This window comes from Galleria mellonella, unplaced genomic scaffold, assembly GCF_026898425.1.
Source record: "Galleria mellonella isolate WM207_F2 unplaced genomic scaffold, CSIRO_AGI_GalMel_v1 utg1432, whole genome shotgun sequence".
Lineage (NCBI taxonomy): Eukaryota > Metazoa > Arthropoda > Insecta > Lepidoptera > Pyralidae > Galleria > Galleria mellonella.
The window spans coordinates 394,792-419,431 of NW_026441998.1; the positions used below are offsets into that span (position 1 = coordinate 394,792).

At 29.9% G+C, this 24,640-nt stretch overlaps 1 protein-coding gene across 2 annotated transcripts; it reads right to left on the minus strand.

Moving 5' to 3' along the window:
* Positions 1-1,557: 1,557 nt before the first annotated feature.
* Positions 1,558-17,130, minus strand: LOC113520747 (orcokinin peptides-like). 2 transcript variants are annotated; one of them, XM_052891695.1, is made up of 7 exons: positions 16,985-17,130; positions 9,565-9,654; positions 6,200-6,251; positions 4,385-4,505; positions 3,890-3,997; positions 2,789-2,917; positions 1,558-2,182 (listed from the first exon to the last, which is right to left on the minus strand). In XM_052891695.1, the coding sequence occupies exons 2-7, from the start codon at positions 9,637-9,639 to the stop codon at positions 2,068-2,070; spliced, it is 600 nt and encodes a 199-aa protein (XP_052747655.1). In that variant the 5' UTR covers positions 9,640-9,654; positions 16,985-17,130; the 3' UTR covers positions 1,558-2,067. The 2 variants fall into 2 exon arrangements, with proteins under 2 accessions (XP_052747655.1, XP_052747654.1); XM_052891694.1 differs by lacking the exons at positions 1,558-2,182; positions 2,789-2,917; positions 3,890-3,997; positions 4,385-4,505 and adding an exon at positions 4,657-5,478 and having other exon boundaries at positions 16,985-17,127.
* Positions 17,131-24,640: the final 7,510 nt, after the last annotated feature.

The following is a 24,640-nucleotide window of genomic DNA, read 5'->3' on the forward strand; positions in this document are numbered from 1 at the left end:
AGGATAGGCAGCAGCGTCCCTCTTACAACATTACTAAAAGCCTAACTGCAATCGACAATTCGCCTGCCAAGGGTGGCAAGTACTGTCAAAACTCGCCTTATGAAGGAGACCTATGTTTAGCAGTCAATAGTTAATGGCTGTTGTGATGGAACTTGGAGTATCTAATTACTATTTTAAAAATATCTAAATATCTATTAAATCTAACCATGATGATGTATTACTGAATTAATTAACTTAGGAGAGTAGTAAATAGTTTACGTTTGGTTTAAGCGAAATGCAATAAGTCACCGACGATTTGTCACAGTTCAGATTGTTTTGAAGATTGCACGGCTATCACGGCACAGGACAAGTTTAATTAATTCAAAATGCCACTCACCACTACTATTAGCTGTAACCACACCTAGGTTTTATGATTCACGTATCTAACGCTAGAGGTGACTACGTAAGTATACTTAAATTAATTTGTTTTCTTGTTTACTGTACGATACTATGCCATTTTGATATTTATTTATATGTATTAAAGCCACTTAAGTATCAACATTAAATTTAAAACTGAAACTTCTCTATTATTAATCTTGAAGAAAACAATGGAGAATTCTCTATTTTATGAAATAGGTAATCATATAAATATGTTTTTACATGTTTACATCTGTCTCTCTTTTTCTATAAATATAAAATATGCTATATTTTATATAATGTAATAAAGTTGTAATGAGACAATGTATTTACTAAGGTCTTTATATAATAAAAAAATGTATGAGGGGTCAATCAAGCTAAAAAACAATATTTTTAAATAAACTCAATCTGTATGTTTATTCCTGTATCATTTAAAAACTAAACAATAAATTGAATGCAGTTTTCACAGTATTTGTGAAGGGCGAAAGTCTTAAAATATGGTGTATATTTATTTTAGAATTTGTACGGAAATAATTATAATTCCGATTGTAGTGGAAAACATTTTAAGAGTTTAAATTGATTTCAATTTGAACTACAGAGAATAAAATGTTATTATGTCTCTCTGGTCTCTTGAGAAAGTAAGTAGGTTATGTTATATAGAATATAGGTTTATATACGTATATGGGGAAATTTAGAATATACAGTTAAAAAAAAAAACTTAATTTACATGAAGCCTGTACATTAATGTGAAACAGAATAATTGTGGCAGTTGAGCTATTGAATGCCAGAGATAGCAAATAGCGTTAATATACGACAACTCGTATATTATTTTTAGGGAACTATTAAATATTGTCTGTGATGAAAGTAATTTTACACATATCTTCAAAAAAATTACACTCAAAAGGACGGTAGTAATAATAATTATTATTCTCATGAGTGACACATATACAGAAGATCATTATTGGAATACAAGGAAATTTGCTATTACTTGATTTGTAAATACCTAGTTCCAAAAATATATGTTTAGTCAAAGAATATTTTAGCAAATATTTTATATACCTAGAATATTTCATTTTATTTTTTATATTATGATTTTGTTCTATTAAGGTACTGTTTTAAAGTTAGACCAATGAAAACCAAAACAAATAAAACAAAGTCAAATTAAGAAGATTCATAGTCTTTTATTAATTATCAATATAATTATCTATTAAAAATAAATTAAATATGCATCTTAAATCACAAAACATTAAAACTTACATGTATATATTAATCGTCTTAATAAATTGTTGTTCTGATAATATCAATATAACATTTAAATATTCTAAACCTCTCCCTCCTTAAAGTTAATTAAATTTAATATCTAAATTTCGAGTATCTCAAATTTACATTACTAAACGTAATACCAAGTTTATAAAAGTTCGAATAGTTTTCAAGAAATCGATCTAAGGAACAAAGATTGAGTTTTACCTTGCAGAATAAACCCTGCTTCATGACCACTAGGTGAAGGGTTTAACAAACATATGTAATAATACTGTTGGACTAATAAGTACATACATTTAAATGTAGTTGTTGGGAAGAGAAGCGTTTTTTAAACTGGCAACATTCATAATTATTAACACCTATAAATCTTGATATAAACAGTGGCAGCAATATTTTGTCTAGGTCCCTAAATTAATTCATGGGTCGAAAACTGTCTTGCGATCTCTTGGAGCCGATGGGGAAATGGGATAGGTCAATCTCGTCCATGGGGAAGTCCAGTCTGTATCGCTTCTTGTCGAAACTTGAACTGCAAATTTCATAAAAAAAATATTACTATGATGGAGAATTTAATAAATACTGGTATTATTACACAAAAAACACTAATTATAGTCTAAGAAAGTTGTGATACTATTATGAGAAACCCTATTCCTAATATGTTAAAGCATTTTAATATAAGTCATTGCGAGTGCATTTTATATATAAGGAAATAAAACATAGGAATGCAATTGTTTCTTTATAATCGAAAGAAAATTTTAAACAAGATGTTTTATATTTACTTTCGATGACAAAGTCATGCCATGCACGTTTGTGATATTAGATTATTAAAAGAGGCTCTATAGAATTACATAGGTAGACTGCTTGCTAATTGTATTAAATTAAACGGTTTGCTTGCTAAAATTAGACAGTAACAAGTAAATCGTGTGTAATTTGCTAAGATTAATCGTGAACAACAAAGAAAGACGGAGACGTGTCGTATTAAAATGTATAGCCTTGCCGTAAATCGTTGTAAATTGCAAGAGTTTCATATACAAGAGTTCTAAAGTAATGATTGAATAAAATGGATAAAAAAGTACGCTGAGTTTTGTTTCTCATCCACGCAGGTCATATGGGACATGAAAAACGGATATCTTACACTGGTGAATCAATGTCAAGGTAGTTGGGTCCGAAGCGGTAGAAACGCTTGGTAGCATACGGGAACGGCATTGAAGTCTGGTCGATTTCATCGAAGTTCCTTTTCTTCACGAAGTTGTCGAGCCCGGACCTGATAATACAATGTTTTTATTTGTATCTAATAATTAAGGTTAAAATCTATAATTAATTAGAAAATAATAAAATATTAAGTAACGGAATTTAATATGTATAAATATATGTAGAACTATAATTGGTAATTGTGATAAGAAATTTGAGTATATTTTTATAACAATATATGTAAAAAATAAATTTATTCTGTAAGTTTTTACCATTTTTAAAATAAAGAATTGTGTTAACAAGATAAATTTACAGTTTCTCATTACTGTTTATATTTCAAATATATTACTTGTACCTTTAAAATTAGAAGTTCTAACTTTGAAGTCAGCAACCAATTCTCATAAATTGAAAATACCAAAAGTTCTTTACAAACACCAAGTCCCCGAAGTCATCATCAAAAAGAGCGAGTTTACTTTATAAAAGCAGCTAACAAAAGAAACATTTCAACTAATTCAATTAGCTTACCGATCCACAAGTGAGTAGACATACATATTTAATATAGCAATGTACCTGTCTATGTAAACAGAAATATGATCGTTAAAAGTTTATTTTTTCCCAACAAGTTTATTACAAACAGGCATGATTAGATTTTTGTTTGAAGAGGAAAGACATTAGTACCTACCATATTTGCTAATATTTTTGAGTATGTAGGTATTATACACACGTATGATAAAAAAATATAATAATGAATCATTCCAGATTATTTAAGAATAAATTTCAGTTGGCAACTAAAAAACTACACGCGCTTCATATAAAAGTTCTGAAAGTAAAAAGTTTGTAAAGGACGAAGGACTCAGGGGGGAAAATGGTGTAAAGTTTTCTAGGTCGTGTAGTTGGAGACTTGATTTAATATGATAATAATTTTGGTTTTGATTAAATTTTACTTTTTAGAATGAAATTTAATAATACCAAAATTTGGTTGTGGTTTTCAGTGCGTATTATTACTGAGCTTTTCATTATTGAGCGTATTTTTTACTACACTTACCTGTCTATCTCATCGAAATTGCGCTTGGGAAGGCCATCAGCGTAATATCCACCATACTGGACGGGTGATAGAGGCCAATATTCACGTTTGCCGTTGCCGCCGTAAGGGCTAGATACAAATTAGTACTTTTTCATATTCGTTTTATTATGCTTTACTATATTATCAGCAATTATTAATTTTTAACCGACTTCATAAAGGCGGGTGTAGATATAATTTTCACCAACTGTAAACCGATTTTGATAACTGTCACTGACTATCTTTTTATACGAAACATGGTTTTAAAATTTATATTGTAAAAAGAGAACAATAAATGAACAAGAAAACAGTAAATGCATTGACCCCACTTAAAAGTCAGTTTTTTTCGTGAAACATAATATTATTTTTTATTAATAAATCGTAAACTTGTTTGCATAAAAAATATTATTAATAGGAATTATAAGTTAATTATATTTCTGAATAGGAAACCGTTGATTAAAAAAATATATATGTATATACCTCGCATATTCATAACGTCTGGATAAAAGATAGGGTATGAAGTGGCGGGCATCGCGTATCTCTCGTACCTCTCGCACCAAATTGCCGCTGCCCAGAGGATCTAGGTTTCGAGACTTGTGACCTATTTATATAATTCAATCATCTGTTAAATCAATCGCAATTAATGATAATAATAGTATATACCAATCAATACCTATTAACACATTTAATACAGTTAGTTAGTCTTACCTCTGACTAGTGTAGGAACTCTTGGAAAGGGCAAGAAGAATACATTTTATTGTTGCAATGTATGGGTATTTATTCGAAATATTTATCAACACCAATAATAACGACAATTTAAACACAACTATTTGTAGGTATCACATTTTATACGTTGTACGTTTTGTGGAAATATTAACAAATGTAATAGAATAGATGGAAAGTATTTTATTAAACGAGGTTTGCTCCTCCAATTGAGTCCAATTCACGAACGAAATTTCCACCGCCAAGAGAGTCTAAGTTGCGTACGAAGTTCGCACCACCCAAGGAGTCTAGAGTCTTCTTAACGAGGTTAGGACCTCCGAGCTGGTCAAGGTTTTTCTTCACTAAATTGGCACCACCAATAGAATCTAGGTTTCTCACAAAATTCGCTCCCCCAAGTGAATCAAGGAATCTGGCATATTGCCTTTTATTTCCATCAATACTTCTCCCCAGAAGAGTCGAGCCGCCAACTCCGTTAAGATTTCTGTTATACCCGTACGCGCTTTCTAAACTTCTTCCAGATGGTATTCCAGATCCGCCAATACCATGAAGATTTCGCACTTCATATCCGTAAGTACTTTCCAGATTTCTTCCTGGAATTCCCGATCCACCAATACCGTGAAGGTTACGACCCAGAAGAGATGAACCTCCTAGACCTAAGTTTCTCCCCTCGGACGAATACCCTTCAGATCCACCTAGGTTGCGACCTAGAATACTGCTACCTCCAAGACCATCCAGATTTCTACCCAGCAAAGTATTACCACCGATTCCATTAATGTTACGATTGTCCACAGCGTTATCATATAAGTAGAGGAATCGTAGGAAATCTTCGAGTTCTTGTTTTTGATGAATTCCTGTAACAAATCCAGTCAATATATATTAATGTAACAGAATATTTGTCGTGCACAATATGAAATCATAAAAATTGATCGATACTCACCACAATGCAGAGTAAAAACAGATGCACAGTGCTGGAAAAGCTTGTGATTTATCGATGTGCAAAGGTATGTTCTGGATAGTGCGAAGATCCATCACCATTAACAGTTAAGTGAATATAAAATTGTAAAAAGTGCACAGACGTACTAAACGTAGGTAATATAAGTGAATAATAGGTACTGTACGTGAACTGGTGGTTACAGATACCAAAGTGCACTAAGAGGACTAAGAGGAACGTTCGGTAAATAAAGACTGTGGTAAGGTGTTATATAGGGTGATAGTGATAAACTTCGTATTAGGGTTTGCCTTTGAGTGTACATGTGCTAGGGATTGTTCCTATGAATCGTACACATCTAAAATATTTATAATGTCGATATAGGTAGCAACAAGTTTAATTATATATAGGTACCTGTATATGTTAAGTGTGTATACTTATTTTATAAAAATAAAAAATGTATTTATATTACTATCTATTAATTCAAATTAATTTGAGTGAACTATTAAGCACAGAGCAATAAACTCGATTTTTGTTAGATTGTCTTCGGTGTGGACGATTCATTTAGTGCGAAAAAGTGTTATGAAAATTTTCAAACAATATGTTTAAGTTCAGATAGTCAAAACCATTGTAGGAAATCTTACCGGCATCGTAGCGGTCTGCGGAGTTGTGTTCGCTACCACTCACTTCCGATTCCTGCCAAATATTTAATATTTGTTTAACATCTTTATATCTACGTTATAATTTTTATACTACTTGTACAAGTTCTAAACCCAATTTCAGAATGCTTTCACTAAGTGCTAACTGCTCGTATCTCCATATAGGTTTAATAGGTGTATCTATTAATTATATAATAACAGCTACCTAACCAATATCACAGATAATATAAAAACAATAATTTGTTACATTATTTTATTGATGACAGAGTTTTGTTTGAATTGTGTTGGTTATCTGTTTTGCCTATTTCCTTTCATCATCATCATCATCATATCAGACGTTAACTGTCTACTGCTGAACATAGGCCTCCCTTTTGAGGGGTTTTGCCAGTAGTCGCCTCTTACAACACCCCCGGGAAAGGAAGGGGTGGACTATTCTATGCCGGGAGCATACAGCTGTTTCATTTATAAAGCAGTAATTGGTGCATTCACGTTTCAGTCTGAAGGTAACTAATCTACATAATAGTGCTAGTGCAATTAACATCTGACAAAGAGGCATTGTAATTCAGTACATAGAAATTTGAGTGGAGGAGGCACAATGTGTTTTTGTTATATCCATGGTGTTGTTTCCATTTATACATATATTATAATTAATTTACATCAGGGGGAGTTCTTAGCTTGTGTGATTAGTAGCTTTAACACATACATTTACTAGTATGACTGTAATTTCTCTTTCCTCAAGAATTACGTTTCCTGCGAGGGATTGTGTTACCAAAAATATGGTACTTGATGCTTTTAGTTGAAATATGCACTAGAGTAACGGTCTACGAACATAATACCTTTTTATATTAAGATTAATTTACCACACTAAATTAACTTATATATTAACAATTCTAATATAATTTTATATTTCTAGATACAGTGAATTGGATTATATAACGTTAAGAGTATATGCTGGTAACTCCAATTCCAGAAACATGAAATGTAATTTACTTGTATTTAAGAGTGAAATATAAAGAAATAATCAATTACTTTTTAATTGTTTTTGGATTTAGAAAACTAATAAAAGAAAAGTAATGATATTAGCAACTTGATATAATCTTCAAATCTTCGATAAACACTTAGTATAATGTTTCAATATTTCCATCTAAGGGATTATTACAGTCAACGCGGCTATCTTGGTGTTCGACATCGACTAAGTTGTGATTGCTTTAAACTTTGATCGTTTGAAACTTTTTTTTTACAAAAGGTATGAGTATTGCCGCAGAGAGAAATGTTTTTACTATTGGAATTGGTTAAGAAATTGATAGCCCATCTCTCTGAATATTGTATCTGTCCTTAGTTATGAACCAACTTGTTTGTATTACAAATTATTTTATGTCGCTTAAGCGCTATTACTAGACTTATATACCACATGGTAAGACGCCAAAATATAGCTATAGATTTGATGAAAAAGTTATCAATGTAAAGTATTTTGCGATTGAATATATATAGAATTTTACATTATGAATACTGTATACATAAGTGGGCAATTTTTTTAAGTTTAAATTGATCTAAGTTAATTCTTTAAGTAAATTTTAGAAATGTAACAAACATGCAAATTAACTGCTTATTTTAACATTTAACAAGAAGATTTCATTGTAAAAATTTTAAGACGATAACTTTATTTACGATTCTGAGATGTTATATTTGAGGTGAATGTAACGTTTTTATTTCTATATTACCTCTATGTACAGTTGGTAAGCAAAAGCTTATAAAGAGAATTTTCTAATTGTCTTTTATTAATGCAAGCGATTTTGTTCATAAAGTCACGATGATTATATAGTGTTTGATTGCAAGCTTATGTTATTAACACAGTCTCACTAGAACCACGCTATCTGAATGGCTCTTAAGGACTGAAACGGTCAATTAATATTCAGAGACTACCATTAATTTGTTTAAATAAAGAATAGAGCATAAATGAACTAAAGAACTAATTAAGATGGTATCTGATTGTAATTTATACTTACATTTAGTAAGTGCAAGACTTTAATAACGGATTATTTATTAGTATTATTATTTAACATTACAAAGAATGTAAAAATATTGTAGTAAAAAAATATTTCGAAACATATCAGATAACATAGGGGAAAAATGGAAAAGAATAAGTTAATTTACCGTAAGCTATTATATTATATTATGCATAGTACTATATGATTCAAATATGCCAACTATGCTGTAAGTTAAGCATGACATTCTATCTGAGTATATTGTTAGTTCGTGTCTCTATTTTACTATCAATTTTAATTTTTAGCGTTTATTTAATAAATAAATTGTAGTAATATATATTGTATACAAGACTAGACGAATTATATACCCTTAACTACTATATTTCACAATACTAAAATAGTATTTAGTACTAAATTTAAATATTCTGTAATTATAATAAAAAAATATGTTTAGTTTTTAAGTTAGTTTAAACTGACTTTAGCAATACTCGTAGATATAACAATGAAATACGCAAACGTTCAAATAAGTATAAATATTTAATTTCGAATTGTTCCGAAAAATAAAATCAACCAGCCAAAGATGAAAAGCAAATATAGCTCGTAACCTCAAAGGGATTAAGGGGTTAATTTATATTGTGGCGGTATAATAAAAATGAAATAAATATATATTCGTGATATTATGTACATACAATTATATAACTTAGGTATATCTATATGGATAATTAAAATAACGATTAATTATCCTCACGCCGAATCTCTTAGGGAGTAAGCAATGAAAACCGGATACAAAAAAAACCTCTATCTTAACATACATGATACATATCTAGAGGGAGACTTTGTACAAAAGTCGATTGCTTGGGTACCTCTGCCCCATTCGTGTTTCTACCGTGAAGCAGTTGTGTTTGCATGGCTGTGTTTCGGTTTGAAGGGTGGGATGTGGCGTGAATTTACTGGGTACAGAGGAATAACACCTGACTCTTCAAGAATGGCAACGCATGGAGGGTATCATGGGCGAAACAGTATACTCTGTTATGTCCATGGTACTGCTCATGTCTATAGGCGACGGTTATCACTTTCCATCACGTGGGCCGTTAGCTTGTTTGCCATTCTAAGTTGTATAAAAAAAAACCATCTTTTGCATCATATACTTTCATAAGTTATCTCACGTATACGCTACTAAAGAATATACTGTGATAATCATACTCGTAGTACCCCTCCCTCACATATGCCATTTTTCCAATTTAAAGGTCACCAAATGCAAGCATGAGACACACCAATAAGACAGAAGACTTTTGATCAAAGTATTCTCCTGGTATACATTTACTTGTAACAATTTTTCATATATAATATAAGGAACCTTCTTACCTGATGAGGATCAGCACTACAACAGACAAGCAGCGCGGCTACGGCCACGGCCAGCGCTCCGCCGGCTCCACGCATCGTTGTTCTGATGACCTGTTTGTAATACATATGTATATGACAAATTATTTATAAACTTTTAAAATTATTCATTAATATGTATAATATTTTTTTTTTCTGAAATTAAAGTAGTTTGGCAAAAGTCTATGGAAAATTGTGGCCTTTTTAAACTTAATAAATTAAATAAATAAATTCGCTATAGATAATCATTAGGATTGTGCCATGTTGGTTTCAAGCTCAATACAACTACTATGCGGCTTTGCTCGTCTGAATTACGTTTAAAAATATTCATTGTATTATCCTAGGATGCAATAAATTTGTGTATATTCTATGGGTTTTTTTTTAATGGATGATAATGAAATGGTATCCCCACCCGCGCTATCGGTATACACCGGCGGGGCACCAGTGAAGGATGATAGATGAGGATGAAGTAGGTCAGTTGGGCTAATCGTGACGAATTCAACAAGAATTGTTCACGATGGTTTTCAGGGGGAACCACGTGGAGGTCGACCTAATAAGGTATATTGCTAGCAATAGGGCTGTCAAACCCCATTGCTAACAATCCCTTTCCCCCCTATTCTATGGGTTACTGTAGTATGAATGACAGCTGATAATTAAATACCTTTTTTTATTAACAAAATAATTTATTAGTGAATATAATCGTAAAAAAATATCAATATTGATTATAAGGTTGACTTTGGTTCCAAAAATCACATTTAATACAACGTTTTTATTCACCAATAGGTGAATAGGAGTCTATACCTCATTATGCTATCATAATACGAATGGTAATTATAACAGGTTGACAATATGAAGTTATTAGTAGAGTATTTCATCCACATACAATTAGAATAAAAAAAAGGATGATGGTTTAGGAACGTATATTATATGATTACACTATTACAACAGTGTAACTTAGCTTTGCTCTTTTGAGGGCGAAGCAATAAACTGAGTTGTGACCATTTTGTATTGCTATGGCACACGCACAAACGAAAAATTGTATTTAGCTTTATGTATTTTTTTAATCATTTATGTTATCTCACTTTTTTGTATATCTATGTTGTAATTTGTGTGCTGTAAGTAAGTAATGCAAATAAATTATCTATCTATCTATGTATTATGAAATAGTACATTTCTAGAATTTCGTTACAGTCGAGATAAAAAGCAAACAACGATACATCCGTGCAAAAGAAGAAACCCTCAAAATCCTATACGCAGCCATCTGGCTGTAATTTTTTTATGGAAATAAATGGGGTCATTACATGATGATAAAAATGGTGAAGTAATAAATATGCAAACGTCTACGTAAACTATCTTTTTTCTTTTTATTCTTTAAAATGTTCGGGCCTTCTAATAAAAAGTCCCGGCCATTTTGAAGAATTGTCTACATTTTATGGGAAGATTCAATATTGAACAACGATACAGAATAGAAATAAATTTTGCAATATTCGCGAAACGATGATTCCATTATAATAATATGTGTATAGGAGCGTTGGAAATAAAGTGAATAGTAAACTCACCGTATATGTTATTTATGATGTGAAATGTGGTATAATATGATGGAAGACGTATGGTTTGATTTATTAACTTTCTAGTTTTTAACATACCTGAGAACAAATAACTTTCATTTCGTAAATGGAAAAAGAGTTATGTACCTATTTAGGAACATATTAAATTTTTACTGCGACTAAGAAAAATAATGTTTTCATTTGTATTTTGAGTATTTTTTATTATTATTTCACTGTGTGTATTTAAGTCGTGGGGCGTTCCACATCAGCGAAGTTCTTTTGTCTCAGAGTTTTTAAAAATAAGGACCACAGGCAATGAGAAATGACAAAACCCCGACAAATTTGGGTTATACACACCCAGGTTTTAATTTGATAAGCGTTCGATTTTAAGTTATGCACATCCAGACATTATATAAGTACTCGATAAGTTAACTACAATAATTATTTGTAAACCATTTATTTAGTTTATCAATAGTAATTAAAAAAGAAACTAAAAAAAATTTCGTAAAAAAGACATCAACGAGAGATCCGTACAAAAACATAGTTATCACAAATCTTTAAACACGTAGTAACTCGTAGGTAGAATTAAAAAATAAATTACGTATTCTTTATTTTTTTTATGCAACTCAGAATGGCAAACAAGCTGACGGCCAATTTATTTACTTGATATTACAACTTGGTATCAATATATCAGATGCCGTGTGGTTCGGCATAGAATGGACCACCCTTTCCTTTCCCCTAGATGTCTTTAGAGGGGACTAAGGTAATTTAATGATTGAGGGATGGGAAGCAGCGTTACTCTTTAAACATCATCAACTGTAATCGCCAATTCGTCTGCCAAGCGTGGCAAACTACTGGCAAACACGTCTTTATATAGGAGGCCTATGTTTAGCAGTGGACAGTTAATGACTGTTATGATGATAATAATGGTGATCAATATACTAAAATAATGAACAAATTGTTAATTAGCTACGAACGTTCGAATTGTTAGGTTTATATAGAAAATGATGTAACCTTATAGTTCGATTATGTAAATGGGATATACGTATCTACAGCAATGGCGATTACATATAAAAGACGATATTTTAAAAAGAAAGAAATTTATTAATATTTCAATATAAATTATTTATAATTAAATATATATTAATAATATAGCAATTTTGTTTTAGTTTCTCTACTCTTTTACGATATTATCTGGATGCTCGAGATTCGCTGGGTGTGTATAATTCTAGAAAGGAGGGATTCATCAATAATGGCGCTGGAATTTTATGTCAAGCCACTGCCATCTAATCACAGGCCGTTGGGAATATCGGACCCTTCTCAGTTTAGATTGTTTGAACATTACGTTATTAAATTGTAATAACAGGATGATTTGAACAAAGTCTCGATAAATTTTGTATCGATTGATACTCATATCTAGATTAGAGAATTAAGACAGTACAAACAATATTTTAATAATAAATAACAGTGTAAAAAATCAAAGTGAATGTAAAAAGCATATAAAGAAATAAATTATACAGTGCTATTTAGTCCTAAACTAAGCAATGCTATTTTAATTATCTATGAGGAAGGCCTAGGGCCTAAGGCTGAAATAAATATGATGTCAATAAGCAGTGTTAAGGATACCTTTTTTTTTACGAAACTTAGAATGGCAATCAAGTTGACAGTCCACCTGATTAGACCTGAAAAGCAGTTACTGTCGGCTATAGACATGAACAGTACAAAGAACATCACAGAATACTCTGTGATACCCATGGCATCCCTTATGCGTTGTCGTTTTTAAGGACTATCGTGTTACACCTCCGTACTATGTAATATCACTGCCATATTCTTCAAACCATTCTACCCTTCAAACTGAAACATAGCCAAGCAAGTACAGCTTATTCCATGGAAGACGGGTAGGATGGAGGTACCCATGCAGACCGCTTTTGTACAAAGCCTCCTTACGGTATGTTACAACAGAAATTCTTAAATGAAGAATATTATTTTATGATTTAGATTCGCCATTATCGGCATATTGTTTTGATATATATTTTGAGTTTTTGACATGTGTCGAGATAATATTAAGTAATGAATTGGATGCTGTAAAAATTAATTTAACACGTGTTTGATTTTAGTTAATCATTTTTTTTTTTTAATACTTTTAAACATAAATATTTTTCAGCAATAGTTTAATAAGAAGTTTTAGTTCGCTATAAGAATAATTTTCAAATAATCATTCAGAAATCATGTTGTTTAATTGTTCTTAAAATTTCCAGAATAAAATGTTTATTGAAATCAAATAGGTTTTTATTAATGATAAATACATTGAGATATATTGGCATTTAATATTATTCAAAAACATTTTTTAATATGACTGATAATTCAGACGTCATTAGACTTTTGTATGAACGCTTTTAATATTATGTCTGGTAGCTCATACCTACAGATAAAGGCTACACGTGCACGTTACCTCGACACAAATGATTGCCAGCAATTTTCTTACTCTAAATATAGAATGATAATTTTCATTCAATAACAAATCGCATTTTGTTATCCATTCATGAATTATTCTTGTCTTACTTAAAAAAGTTCAGAAATACTTTAACATTTTTTTTATTTTTAGTAAATTAGAGATGTATATTATGGTTTCAAGTAGTATTAATAACGTGAATAATATGTTTTTAGTTGGAATTTATACGAATAAATATCAATATGTAGACGCAATTATAATAGTACGACAAAATGATATATAATTCATTGTTAAATTTTAATGCATTTTTTCATATACATATCAGTTTCCTTAAGAGACAAAGAGTATCAGACTAGGATTAAAATTTCCTTTGCTTATCATTTGCTTTATCCAACTTCACAATTGTTAATTCATCATCTATTATTATAAAAACATAGAAATATTTGTCTGTATTTTATTTCTTAAGAGTCATCTTTTCTAAGTACTCTTAAGAAAAATGACAAGAGAATTTTTTTCATACATTGTCACCTTTGTGACATTTATTTATTTTTCTATGTGGCGTTTAAATAATGAAGTCATGTCGAAAAGTGTCATGCCCCTAAGGATAAGGCCCAACTATTATTTTAAGCGAACTGTTACAGAAAGGAGGATAATGTTTTATGTATATGAATGTACGGATACTTGTAAATCTCTATTTTAGCAGTAGTGGATTGATTGATAAATATATGACAAAAATAATAGGTGTTATAGCACTAAAAAGCGTTAGAGTAGTTCAGATTCTGTTTGTATCAATAATAAAGTTATTTATTTCAACAAAATCCTTAGAAAAGCCTTTGCCCATCAATTACAGTCCATTTCTTTGGTATTATAACAAAAATGTAATGACTTATATGTACTGCAATAACATCGTATATCGAAAATATCGAAATGTCTAATACTGAGGTCTTTTTTGAGAAAATGAACTAAAAAAAAATTGTCTGTTATTATGAGAAAATGAACTAAAAACTAAAAACATATTTTATCAGAATCGTTCGAACTGTTCGTGAGATACAGTTTAATTTCCGCATTATATGCGTAAAAGTCCTTAGTTGGTGAAGTAAAATATTTGTTAATGTTAATCAATCATGTATTTTTAAGAATTATAACTACCATCCGGTAGTTCTATGTTCGACTATACACTATTTTTGATGTACGTATATCAATTTCTCCGTCAATTGTGGACTGACTTTTTAAATTCTTTTTTATAATCTTATATTGTATAATTCAAATAAAGTATAAAAAAAAGATAATTGTAATTATATGTAAACGTGAATTTAACAAGAATAATTTTATGATATGCGGAACAAAAACTAACAACGAACTTATATACTTGAACTTCATTTAAACAAAGTTCCTACTTGCTACACGCAGTGGGTGTTACGATCGTACATACTTGTATGCGTTTTGTACATTTTAATTAGAAATTATATAAACAAGCAAGGTAGTTAAGGAAATATGTTTTCACATTTGCATTGCACGCTTTACATAACTTAGGATGCAGACTTCATTTGAGTGTAGTTTATACTATAAATGAAACCGTCGTGTAATGAATAAATTAATGAAGAACGTATATCGTAGGGTTTCTATTACGTAACATACTTTCTTAAGAAGAAAAAGGGGATACAATTGTACAATAGACCTCTTAAATAAATAAAAGATCCCGCGGAAATTTTCAAAGCAAACGAAAATTTGTCGAAGAGAAGAATAACACATCTCCGGTGAATGATTTCTTTACAATGAACAATGCACAGTTTTTATCTAAAGAATGAATCTCTTTTCACGAAATACGTGCTTTAAAAAAAAATAAACACAAAATATGTGTTCTTCTAATTAAAATCCTTACTAATATTATAAATGTGCAAGTAAGTTTGTTTGTTTTATTGTTACCTTATACCACTTTAACGGCTTAACTTCTACGTACTACATATGATAGAGACGGATATAGGCTACTTTTTATCCCAATCAGTAAATTTATCTCGATCACACAGAGGAAGTCGTAGGTAAAAATTAGTATACAAACCGGTTAGGTATAATATATAAAATTAAAAATGTACAATATAAGTGTTTATATAATTATTATAAATTAAAAATTTCACTTAAATACAACAATCAATATTATTAATACAATTAACGAAGGCTTATATATATACATATATATGTATATATATATATATATATATATATATATATATATATATATATATATATATATATATATATATATATATATATAATTTTGTTCGTTAGTAATAATATATTTAGGAACGGTTAAACCGAATTCTCTATTTTTTAAAATAGATTTAGGATTTAATGATGAAACGGGCGGGATTTGAACATGCACGTATAAGGTGTAGGTTCAAATTTGCTTCGAAATTTTTAGATCACTCAGTAATAATAAGAAGATGATTTTCATATATTTAAAATCATATTGGAGACTTATTGAATAAAATAATGTGATTACTAGTTCGATTAAGGTTATTACTTTTGAAATGAAATATTACAGGATCACGTTTGTTCAGTCAGCTAACTAGCTGATTATAACTATTATAACTATAAATATACATGATTCTAGATTGTTAATCATATTTATGTATAACTACAGTCTTTAATAAAGAAATCAATATTATCAAGTCCAGTAGTCAGTCAAGAAGATGTTTTTGAACGTGAAGGACATTATCATTCTAAATAAATGAAAATTTCTTGCGATCTTATTGAACTGATTTTATATACTTTTTATATTTATATTATAGTTTTAAGCTCTTAAGATAATGAGGGTTAGATATATTATCCAATAAGATATTTTTTAAGTTAACATGTAGGCTGCTGTTTTTAAATTTTCATTTTTTTTTTATTTATTATAGTTTATAGTTATTATTTAGTATTGTAGTTGGTTAGTTGCTAGATACAAACAATTATCTTAGTTGATGTAATAACTACTATGCGTTTTAATTGTCTATTTTGTAATCCTGCAATGAGAAGGAGGGCATTGATATTCGCGACACAGTTTTATACTTCTGCGGATATCATCATTTTTCAATAATATTGTAACCAATGTTTTTGTTCCAAAAAAATTATTATTATTATTATTATTAATTAGTATTTAAATTTAGTTAACGATTATTTAATTCAGGAAATTTATACAATGCACTTCAGATATACAATTATTTATCAATGTCAAAACTTTCTTATTAAAGCCGAGTTAAAGCATTAAATTAATTAGAGATCTAATATTATCCAAGACTAACTATTAAACAAAAATAAATATTTTACATATAAATTAAAATGTTGAAAAATGAAAATAAGAAATTACTGCTGTCGTGATTACAAATAGACAAAACCAAAGAGACGTAAAGAAAACGCCACCAACCTGTTAGCGAAGGAGTGAGAGATAGGAGCTACCGGTGTGTCGGTTGTGGTGCGATGTGCCGGAGATGTCCTGGCGGCGGCTTATATACTCGCCGATTGGGCGGGCGGCCGCCCCCTTGTTATCGTCCTGCAGTACTCACTTGCAAACCACTTGCACTCGACTTTGAAACACGTTTGCTATTGCTGATATTGATATTTATTTAATTTTTCCATGACTTTTCTATTTGTTCTGTGTTCCTTATAAGTACAATTTACTCTGAAAAAATGGTGACTTCAATAATATAAAACACACATACGTCATATTTCGTAAAAAAAGAGTAAAAATATAGGAATTTAGAATATAAAAACGTTATTCTATGACAGTTTGTTTTCAATAGGCAGTTTTTTACTCTGTAAAGAAAAACAGCAGCATGAATCGTTACAAAAATTACATGAGAGGTTATTGATTATATACAAATCTTATAAAAAATAATTTTAAATATTATTTTAATCAAAACTGCGTGATATAGTCACAAAAAGTACAAATTAATAAAACATAATATTAAATATGCTTTAAAACATAATATTTAATATTATATATTAAGAAAACGCGTTTATAATGTTTTTGCTGTTAAAATGACAAGAGTTTCACTAACATGTTTAGTTTATTTGGAATTTCAGTTGTGAGAATATTTTTGTTTCTCGAACAATAGTCAACAAAGTCTTTACGTGTAGTAATTACACGAACACAAATTTTCCAGTTATACAAACAGTTAAATACAATTAAATCTGTAATTTAATTTATAACGATATTTCATTATTTTTTTACTATTTTCATTATCCCATTACTAGTGATATCCTGTGGTTGCACACGCATAAATTAGGATAATAGGTAGTGTGTAATCTAGGATACTGTATATTTACATATTAAATTTCTTCGAAATTTGTTTAGCCGTTTTTGAAGTGTGATTGAATCACAAACATCTTTACAAACTTTCATATTTACTAATATGTAGTAAGATTCAATCGATCGATATCGATATATTAAATATCAGTTTGAACATATTGCACTGATAGTACTATAAAAATGATAAATTATTTTTATTTCATCCTTTCGTGGTTCTTTTTCTAATAATGTGAATTCATATGCTTATCTACGTACTTTTCAACCGACTACAAAAAGAAGGAGGTTCTAAGTTCGGTTGTATTTTCTTATATTTGTTACTCTGTCAGTTGTAAACTGATTTGGGATATTCTTTTTTATCTGAAAGTAAATATTTACAATTTGATTCCATAAAAGTTTTATCAAAATCGGTCCAGTAATTTAATGTTTAAATTAAAATATCTGGTTTTGCCACAATTGCATTCTTTAATGAATTTCATATTTGTATTTTTAAAAATTATTAGTAACCTAATGACCCATTTGAACTTAAAAGGAATTGAAAATTGTTAAAAATTGTAGATATATACATATTTGAATTTAAATTTTTTAGTATTTAGAGCTTTCATCATCATATCAGCCGTTAATTGTCCACTGCTGAACAACCGTCCCCTTTGGGGAGTTTGCCAGTAGTTTGCTTGGCAGGCGAGATAGTAATCGCAGTTAGGCTTTGGTGATGTGTTAAGAGGGACGCTGCTGCCCCATCCTTCGACTATTAAGTTCCCTTAAACGCCTCTTGCGACACCCACGGGAAAGGAACGGGTAGCCCTTTCTATGCCGGGACCACACGGCATTTAGAGCTTTAGTTATTATTGTATATATCCCTTTTTACGAAAAGTACACGGATGGAGGAGTATGCGTATAAATTTCGCACACTTATAGTGGAAATTATATAGAGAACGACCTCTCTACAGATTTAGAATACTAATACTTTTTTTTTTTAAATTATGCATAGTTTAATAAGAATACTTTAAATCAAAAAATATATAAAAAAACATTTCATACACACTTACCATGTATTTCACACACACACGCATATATACTGTTTTGTTTATTATTAAATTCTGAGGTCAAATTGAGAAAAGATTAATATTGTTTGTCTTTAATATTATTTGTCTATAGTTTTACTGAATATTAAATTTAATATGATATGGTTAAATTTCGACCACTGGGCGACCACTAGTTCATATAAAACTCTAATAATTTTTCTCTGTACGACTTAAGAGTTAAACGTTTAAAGTGAAGTTATCTACTCAGGTATGTGTAAAATGTGTAACTTAATTTTAGCGGTTTTCCGCGTAATTTTATTATATACAGGTGCCGCATAAGTAACCTTAACTAATTACATTTACTTGAACGAAATTTCAGTTCAAGATGCAAAAATAACCAAATTAAAAAATTATTTAGAGGGAAACTTTGTACAAAAGTCGATTGCTTGGGTATCTCTGTCCCATTCGTGTTTCTATCGTGAAGCAGTTGTGTTTGCATGGCTGTGTTTCGGTTTGAAGGGTGGGATATGGCGTGAATTTACAGGGTACAGAGAAATAATATCTGAGTCCTCAGGAATGACAACGCATGGGGAATATTATGGGCGAAACAGTATACTCTGTTATGTCCATGGTACTGCTCATGTCTATTGGCGACGGTTACCACTTTCCATCAGGTGGGCCGTCAGCTTGTTTGCCATTCTAAGTTGTATAAAAAAAAATAGGTGATTTTGCTTAACTATTTGAGGCGAGTCTATGCGCCATATTTTACCTATTTTACTCTAACTTACTATATTTTTATATTCTCGTTTATATTAGTAGTCTTTAATTTTTTGTTTTATATTTTATGTTATAGAATTTGAATTTACATATGCAATGCGCATACCTAAATATAATGCAATGTTTACTGACGTTCCACTAGATGGAGCGACGACCTCATATGTATGTCCTGGAGTTCGTGGATGCATGCGATTGAGGACTGTATCTGTAGACAGTTTCTAGGAGAGACGAATAACCAATCTTCTATTGTTAACCTTGGACTCTATACCTATATATATATATATAAATGAATACGTTGTCAGTAAAATGAAAACTGAAATGATGGTGTCGATTTAGAACAGAAGTTCTCAGACTTTTATTTCTCATACACCACTTTCAAAATTTAGCTAGTTCCAGTGGATCGTCTACAGCTATACTTCTACCATATTCCCAAAACTCAATAAAATATGTGAACTGACTAATATGACTATGGAATTGGAACTAATTTATTTCATTAATAGTTTAAAAAAAACTATCAATTGATTGGTTAATTAATTAATTGATTGTGCTGTAAGTGGATGTCAAAAAAGTAAAGTTAGAAGGAATTCCTTTTTTGATTGGCCAACTTTACAACTTAACTTACAGCACAAGGAACCAATCAAATCTTACTTATTGTATTTAGAAAACTCCCCATTTGGAGTGATAAAAATAAAAATGATATATATATATATATATATATATATATATATATATATATATATATATATATATATATAATATATATATAATATATATATATATATATATATATATATATATATATATATATATATATATGTAATTATTACACTATTAATTAATATTGTTATCATATTACATTGCATTATTATTGTATTCTTGCATACAAATTGTGAACCCCCTTTTTTGTCACTCTAACGTAGACCCCTGTCCCCTTTCAAGTGGACCCCCAGGGGTCCACCTGAACCGCTTTGGGAACTAAGGATTTAGAATAACAAATAAACTTGCTGCTCATCTAATGAAAACTGGTAACCGTCATCCATAAACATGATCAGCACCATGGACAACACAATGTGATAAACTCCACTAAATCTTTTTTTATGTATTACTATTTTTTTTAATATGATGGGTATACTAAAGATACATATAAGTAATTGACGTATCTGTCAATAACTAGCAAAAAAGGTTCATCATCATTATTTCTGCTATTATCTGTCCACTGCTAGGTGCTTATCTATCCATAGGCTTCCCCCATAAACCGCCATAAGAAACGGTTCTGAGCCATTTACATCCACTTACTCCCTGCAATGCATTTGAGGTTGTCACTTCATCTTATGGAGGTTAGTTCTACACTGCATTTGCCCTTACGAAGTCGCTACTCAAGAACCTTTATTCCGCATCGGGCATCAACAAAAGGGGTTGCAATCTATAAAACATATTATAGCATAGCCAAATAGAGGGCAGGAAATATGCCTGTTACTAAGATACACCAAACAGGACATTAAATAATTTGATAAAAATTATTATTAAATAGTTATGAGACATAACAGGCTAATCTCTAACAATATAGCCCGTCAGGTTGACCTCTACGCAGTCCCTCTGGCAACCAATGTAGTTTATTTCCGATGATTCGTAACGATTCGTATCTGACTTCATTCTTATCTACGAGTATCCTCACTTATAGGTGCCTCGTCAACGTATACCAGTAGCGCAAGTGCGATTACTATTTCATTTACATTTAATAAAAAAAAAAAAAAATTGCTTACAAACTAAAAGTTAAAAATCTCTTTGTAAAACGATTTAGAACGTTGCTCTCTCGATGAAATGACCGCGCCGTCTTTTTGAATGAGGTTTAAGTTATGGCTAATGTTTATGACATCATAATATTCATAATATTGTACGCGCAAAAGTTTATGTGATGGTTTATTAATAGAAATTTCCGGTAATTCAAACATCACAAGAACTTCTTTGAACTTTTTTATTTCCTATGTACTAGTAAATACTTTTATATTTTAATTATATGCGACATGAGATTATGAATTAATCTAAAGAAATTATACTGCACTTTATAAAATATGTAAGATTTGTAAATGGAAATTGAATGGTTTTTACATAGATATCCAATATATTTGGGTAAAAGTAATAAGTAAATATCAGACTATAAAAGGGATTAAATTGCGACATGTGTGTAAATTATGTTATAAAAAACTCAAACTTGATCCTCATCTCTAGATAAGAATATTATATTACAAACAGATAGATACATAATATTTTCATGTCTTGTGTGATAATGTTCAATTATATACTTTCACGTTTGTAACTATATAAGAATCCTCATTCAAATTATATTATAAATGTGGAAGAGAGTTTGTTTATTTGTTACATTTTGGTATATTAACGGCTTAACCTTAATTATGAAATATGGCATAAAGATCATATTTGTGATGGAAAAGGCTATTTTTAATCTATTCATCCGAAGAAATCACGTATACAGTTAATAATGATTAATAATATTTGATTTTTAAATAAATTTAATTTTGTAGTCGATTTGATATTAGCTAAAAAAACATAATAATAGTAATTTATTAAGATATATGTTTATTCGTTGTTATAAGGTCAGATTTTGATTTATGTTTTTCGGGTAAATTCTATTAGTTCCATCAATGCTATTTTTGGATTTTAGATTGTTATATTCTTTCATTGGAAAGGAGAAATTATTTACATGAAAAGAAGGTGCTTGTTCAAGTAGATATTTACGATTGAGATTGCTGTAGAATGCGAAGGTGCACGTGGCAAATGACGACAACGGTGGTACATTCTGGTGTTTTAGACGGAAGATTTATTTATTTATTTAAAACTTTATTGTACTAATATAACAAATTCACTTCTTTTTTCGAGCCGAATAGATCTACATAAAAAATTTCTCACCTAAAATTACATTTATCTTTTCCAAATAGACTCGAATGTACATTTAATACAATTACACCTTGAAGAAACTAAAAGTTCTACATCGTCCGTCATCATACAAGTTGACAGAACAACTAAACAATTTCCAATATTTCTAATTAATTATTAAAAAAATATATAGGGAACTAAAACGGTACTAATTGAATAAGTCGAAAGTAAACCTACCAATAAAAGTTAAATTTTACTTCGAATAATTTAAAATATTGTTTGATTGCAAACTCCAACCTTCTGTGTGTGACAGTTTTATCATTTTAGTTCACTAACAGAGGACTTTTTGAATAATGAAGCAAAAACATTTAGTGATTTTTTTAATTAACAGTTAATATCGACGTAAAACACACATTGGTAAGAATCTGTGTAAACGCTCTGTAACGTAAAGTCTTGAAAATAAATTTACAAAAGCGATTTAAAGTTTGGTCAATTTAGGAAATTAATTATTCTAAATTTGTTTTATATTATCATCATAGTTTCTGTCTCACGCATTTAACTTTAGGATTGCCCGTCTAGTCATAGCTCAGTTAATGACCAAAGCGTTTATCTCTAACAACTTCCTAAAATATATTTGAAATTTTTTCCTGTCCTCAACTTCTAGTACTCACTGAATTTGTGGGTTGATAGATATCTATTTATATAACAATAAATAAATATAACTTATCTAAAGTTATATAAGGTTCTTTGGGTTAAACGATAGAAATTAGGTCAGTATGAATTGTTTTTATTTCTTTGCATGTCATAACTGATGTATTTATCCTTATCCCATACGTGAGATAGCGAATTTATTTATTTGTCTGATATCCATCTCTTGCCTTTTTAACGATTCGACCAATCAATATGTTATATATACATGTATTATTGTACAGAATTTTATTTATTTATTTCTTTATTTCATCCCGGTCACACGAGTAAAAAACCAAGAGGATACTGTTTCATATAAGTAGAAATATGAGACATGTATTATTTTTTTTATGAAAATGAGACAGTTACATTTCTTGAATAAATTTTTTTATGAAGGAAAATTTTGAAGTACTTTTTTTTTCATACATGTACACAAAGACGCGTATATAGTATTTTTTTGGTGTATACAAATCATTTAATAAATACAAAACGCTATAAACATAGTTAAGAAATTTAGATACGCGGACAAATATGCGTAAACATGTATATTGAATTAGTTTTAGATCAAATATATCATTGGTGTAATTTACAAAATGAATAAAAACTTGTTGATTGTTACTCCTTCTACATTTCCAGTTGGCGTTGCATTGTCCTATATTCATCGATTTAGACCGTCGAAAAGTAAACAGATGCAATTTGAATTTCACGCGAGAAATGTTTGTATCTACTGGTGGACGGATACCCAATAGAGTTACGGCTGACTGGTTTCAGCTTTGTTTATTGTTTGAAATGTTTATTTTAAAGCTTGTTTTTTATTTCCGCATAATGTAGGTCTTACTGTTAATAAATATTTATTATTTATTAAAATAATGTGTATAACAAGTACAAGTTGTGTTAGAATTTTCTCGCTTATAAATATGAAATCCAAATTGCACTAAGTGTCAACAATGGCCATCATCGATATAGGCTATAAGAGGCATGAAGAAGTTTTTTCATCGCTTTAGTTCTATCTAAAAGAACAAATTTACCTATAAATATGTTGTTACGGGTACTTTGGATTTAAATATATCAGCACGTCGCCTATTGATCGACAAGAGAGGGCGATGATCTTGATGACATCTTCATTTATATTGCTCAATAAATATATATATATATATCTGCCATTCATCCTCTCCAAATGGGCAAATCAGTGCAACATTACCTTTTTATTTTTTGTCACTACATCGTCTTTCAGTCTACAGTTTTTATATTATGAAATTTATTAGTATTTCCATTTTTACTAAAAATATTACTCGCCGGTTACGAGAACATTTAAAAAAAATGTTCTTCTTCAAGCAGGAAGGTTATATATTGATCGACATACTGTTTTTCTACTTGCAGATCATAATTAAAA

What these genes read in the sequence shown, in the direction of transcription:
- LOC113520747 (XM_052891694.1), bottom strand. Translation starts at nt 9,639, where the DNA reads ATGCGTGGAGCCGGCGGAGCGCTGGCCGTGGCCGTAGCCGCGCTGCTT. An exon ending in GTAGTGCTGATCCTCATCAG is followed by an intron (nt 6,252 to 9,564) that starts GTAAGAAGGTTC and finishes AATATTTGGCAG; the next exon opens with GAATCGGAAGTGAGTGGTAG. An exon ending in CGCAGACCGCTACGATGCCG is followed by an intron (nt 5,479 to 6,199) that starts GTAAGATTTCCT and finishes GATTTGTTACAG; the next exon opens with GAATTCATCAAAAACAAGAA.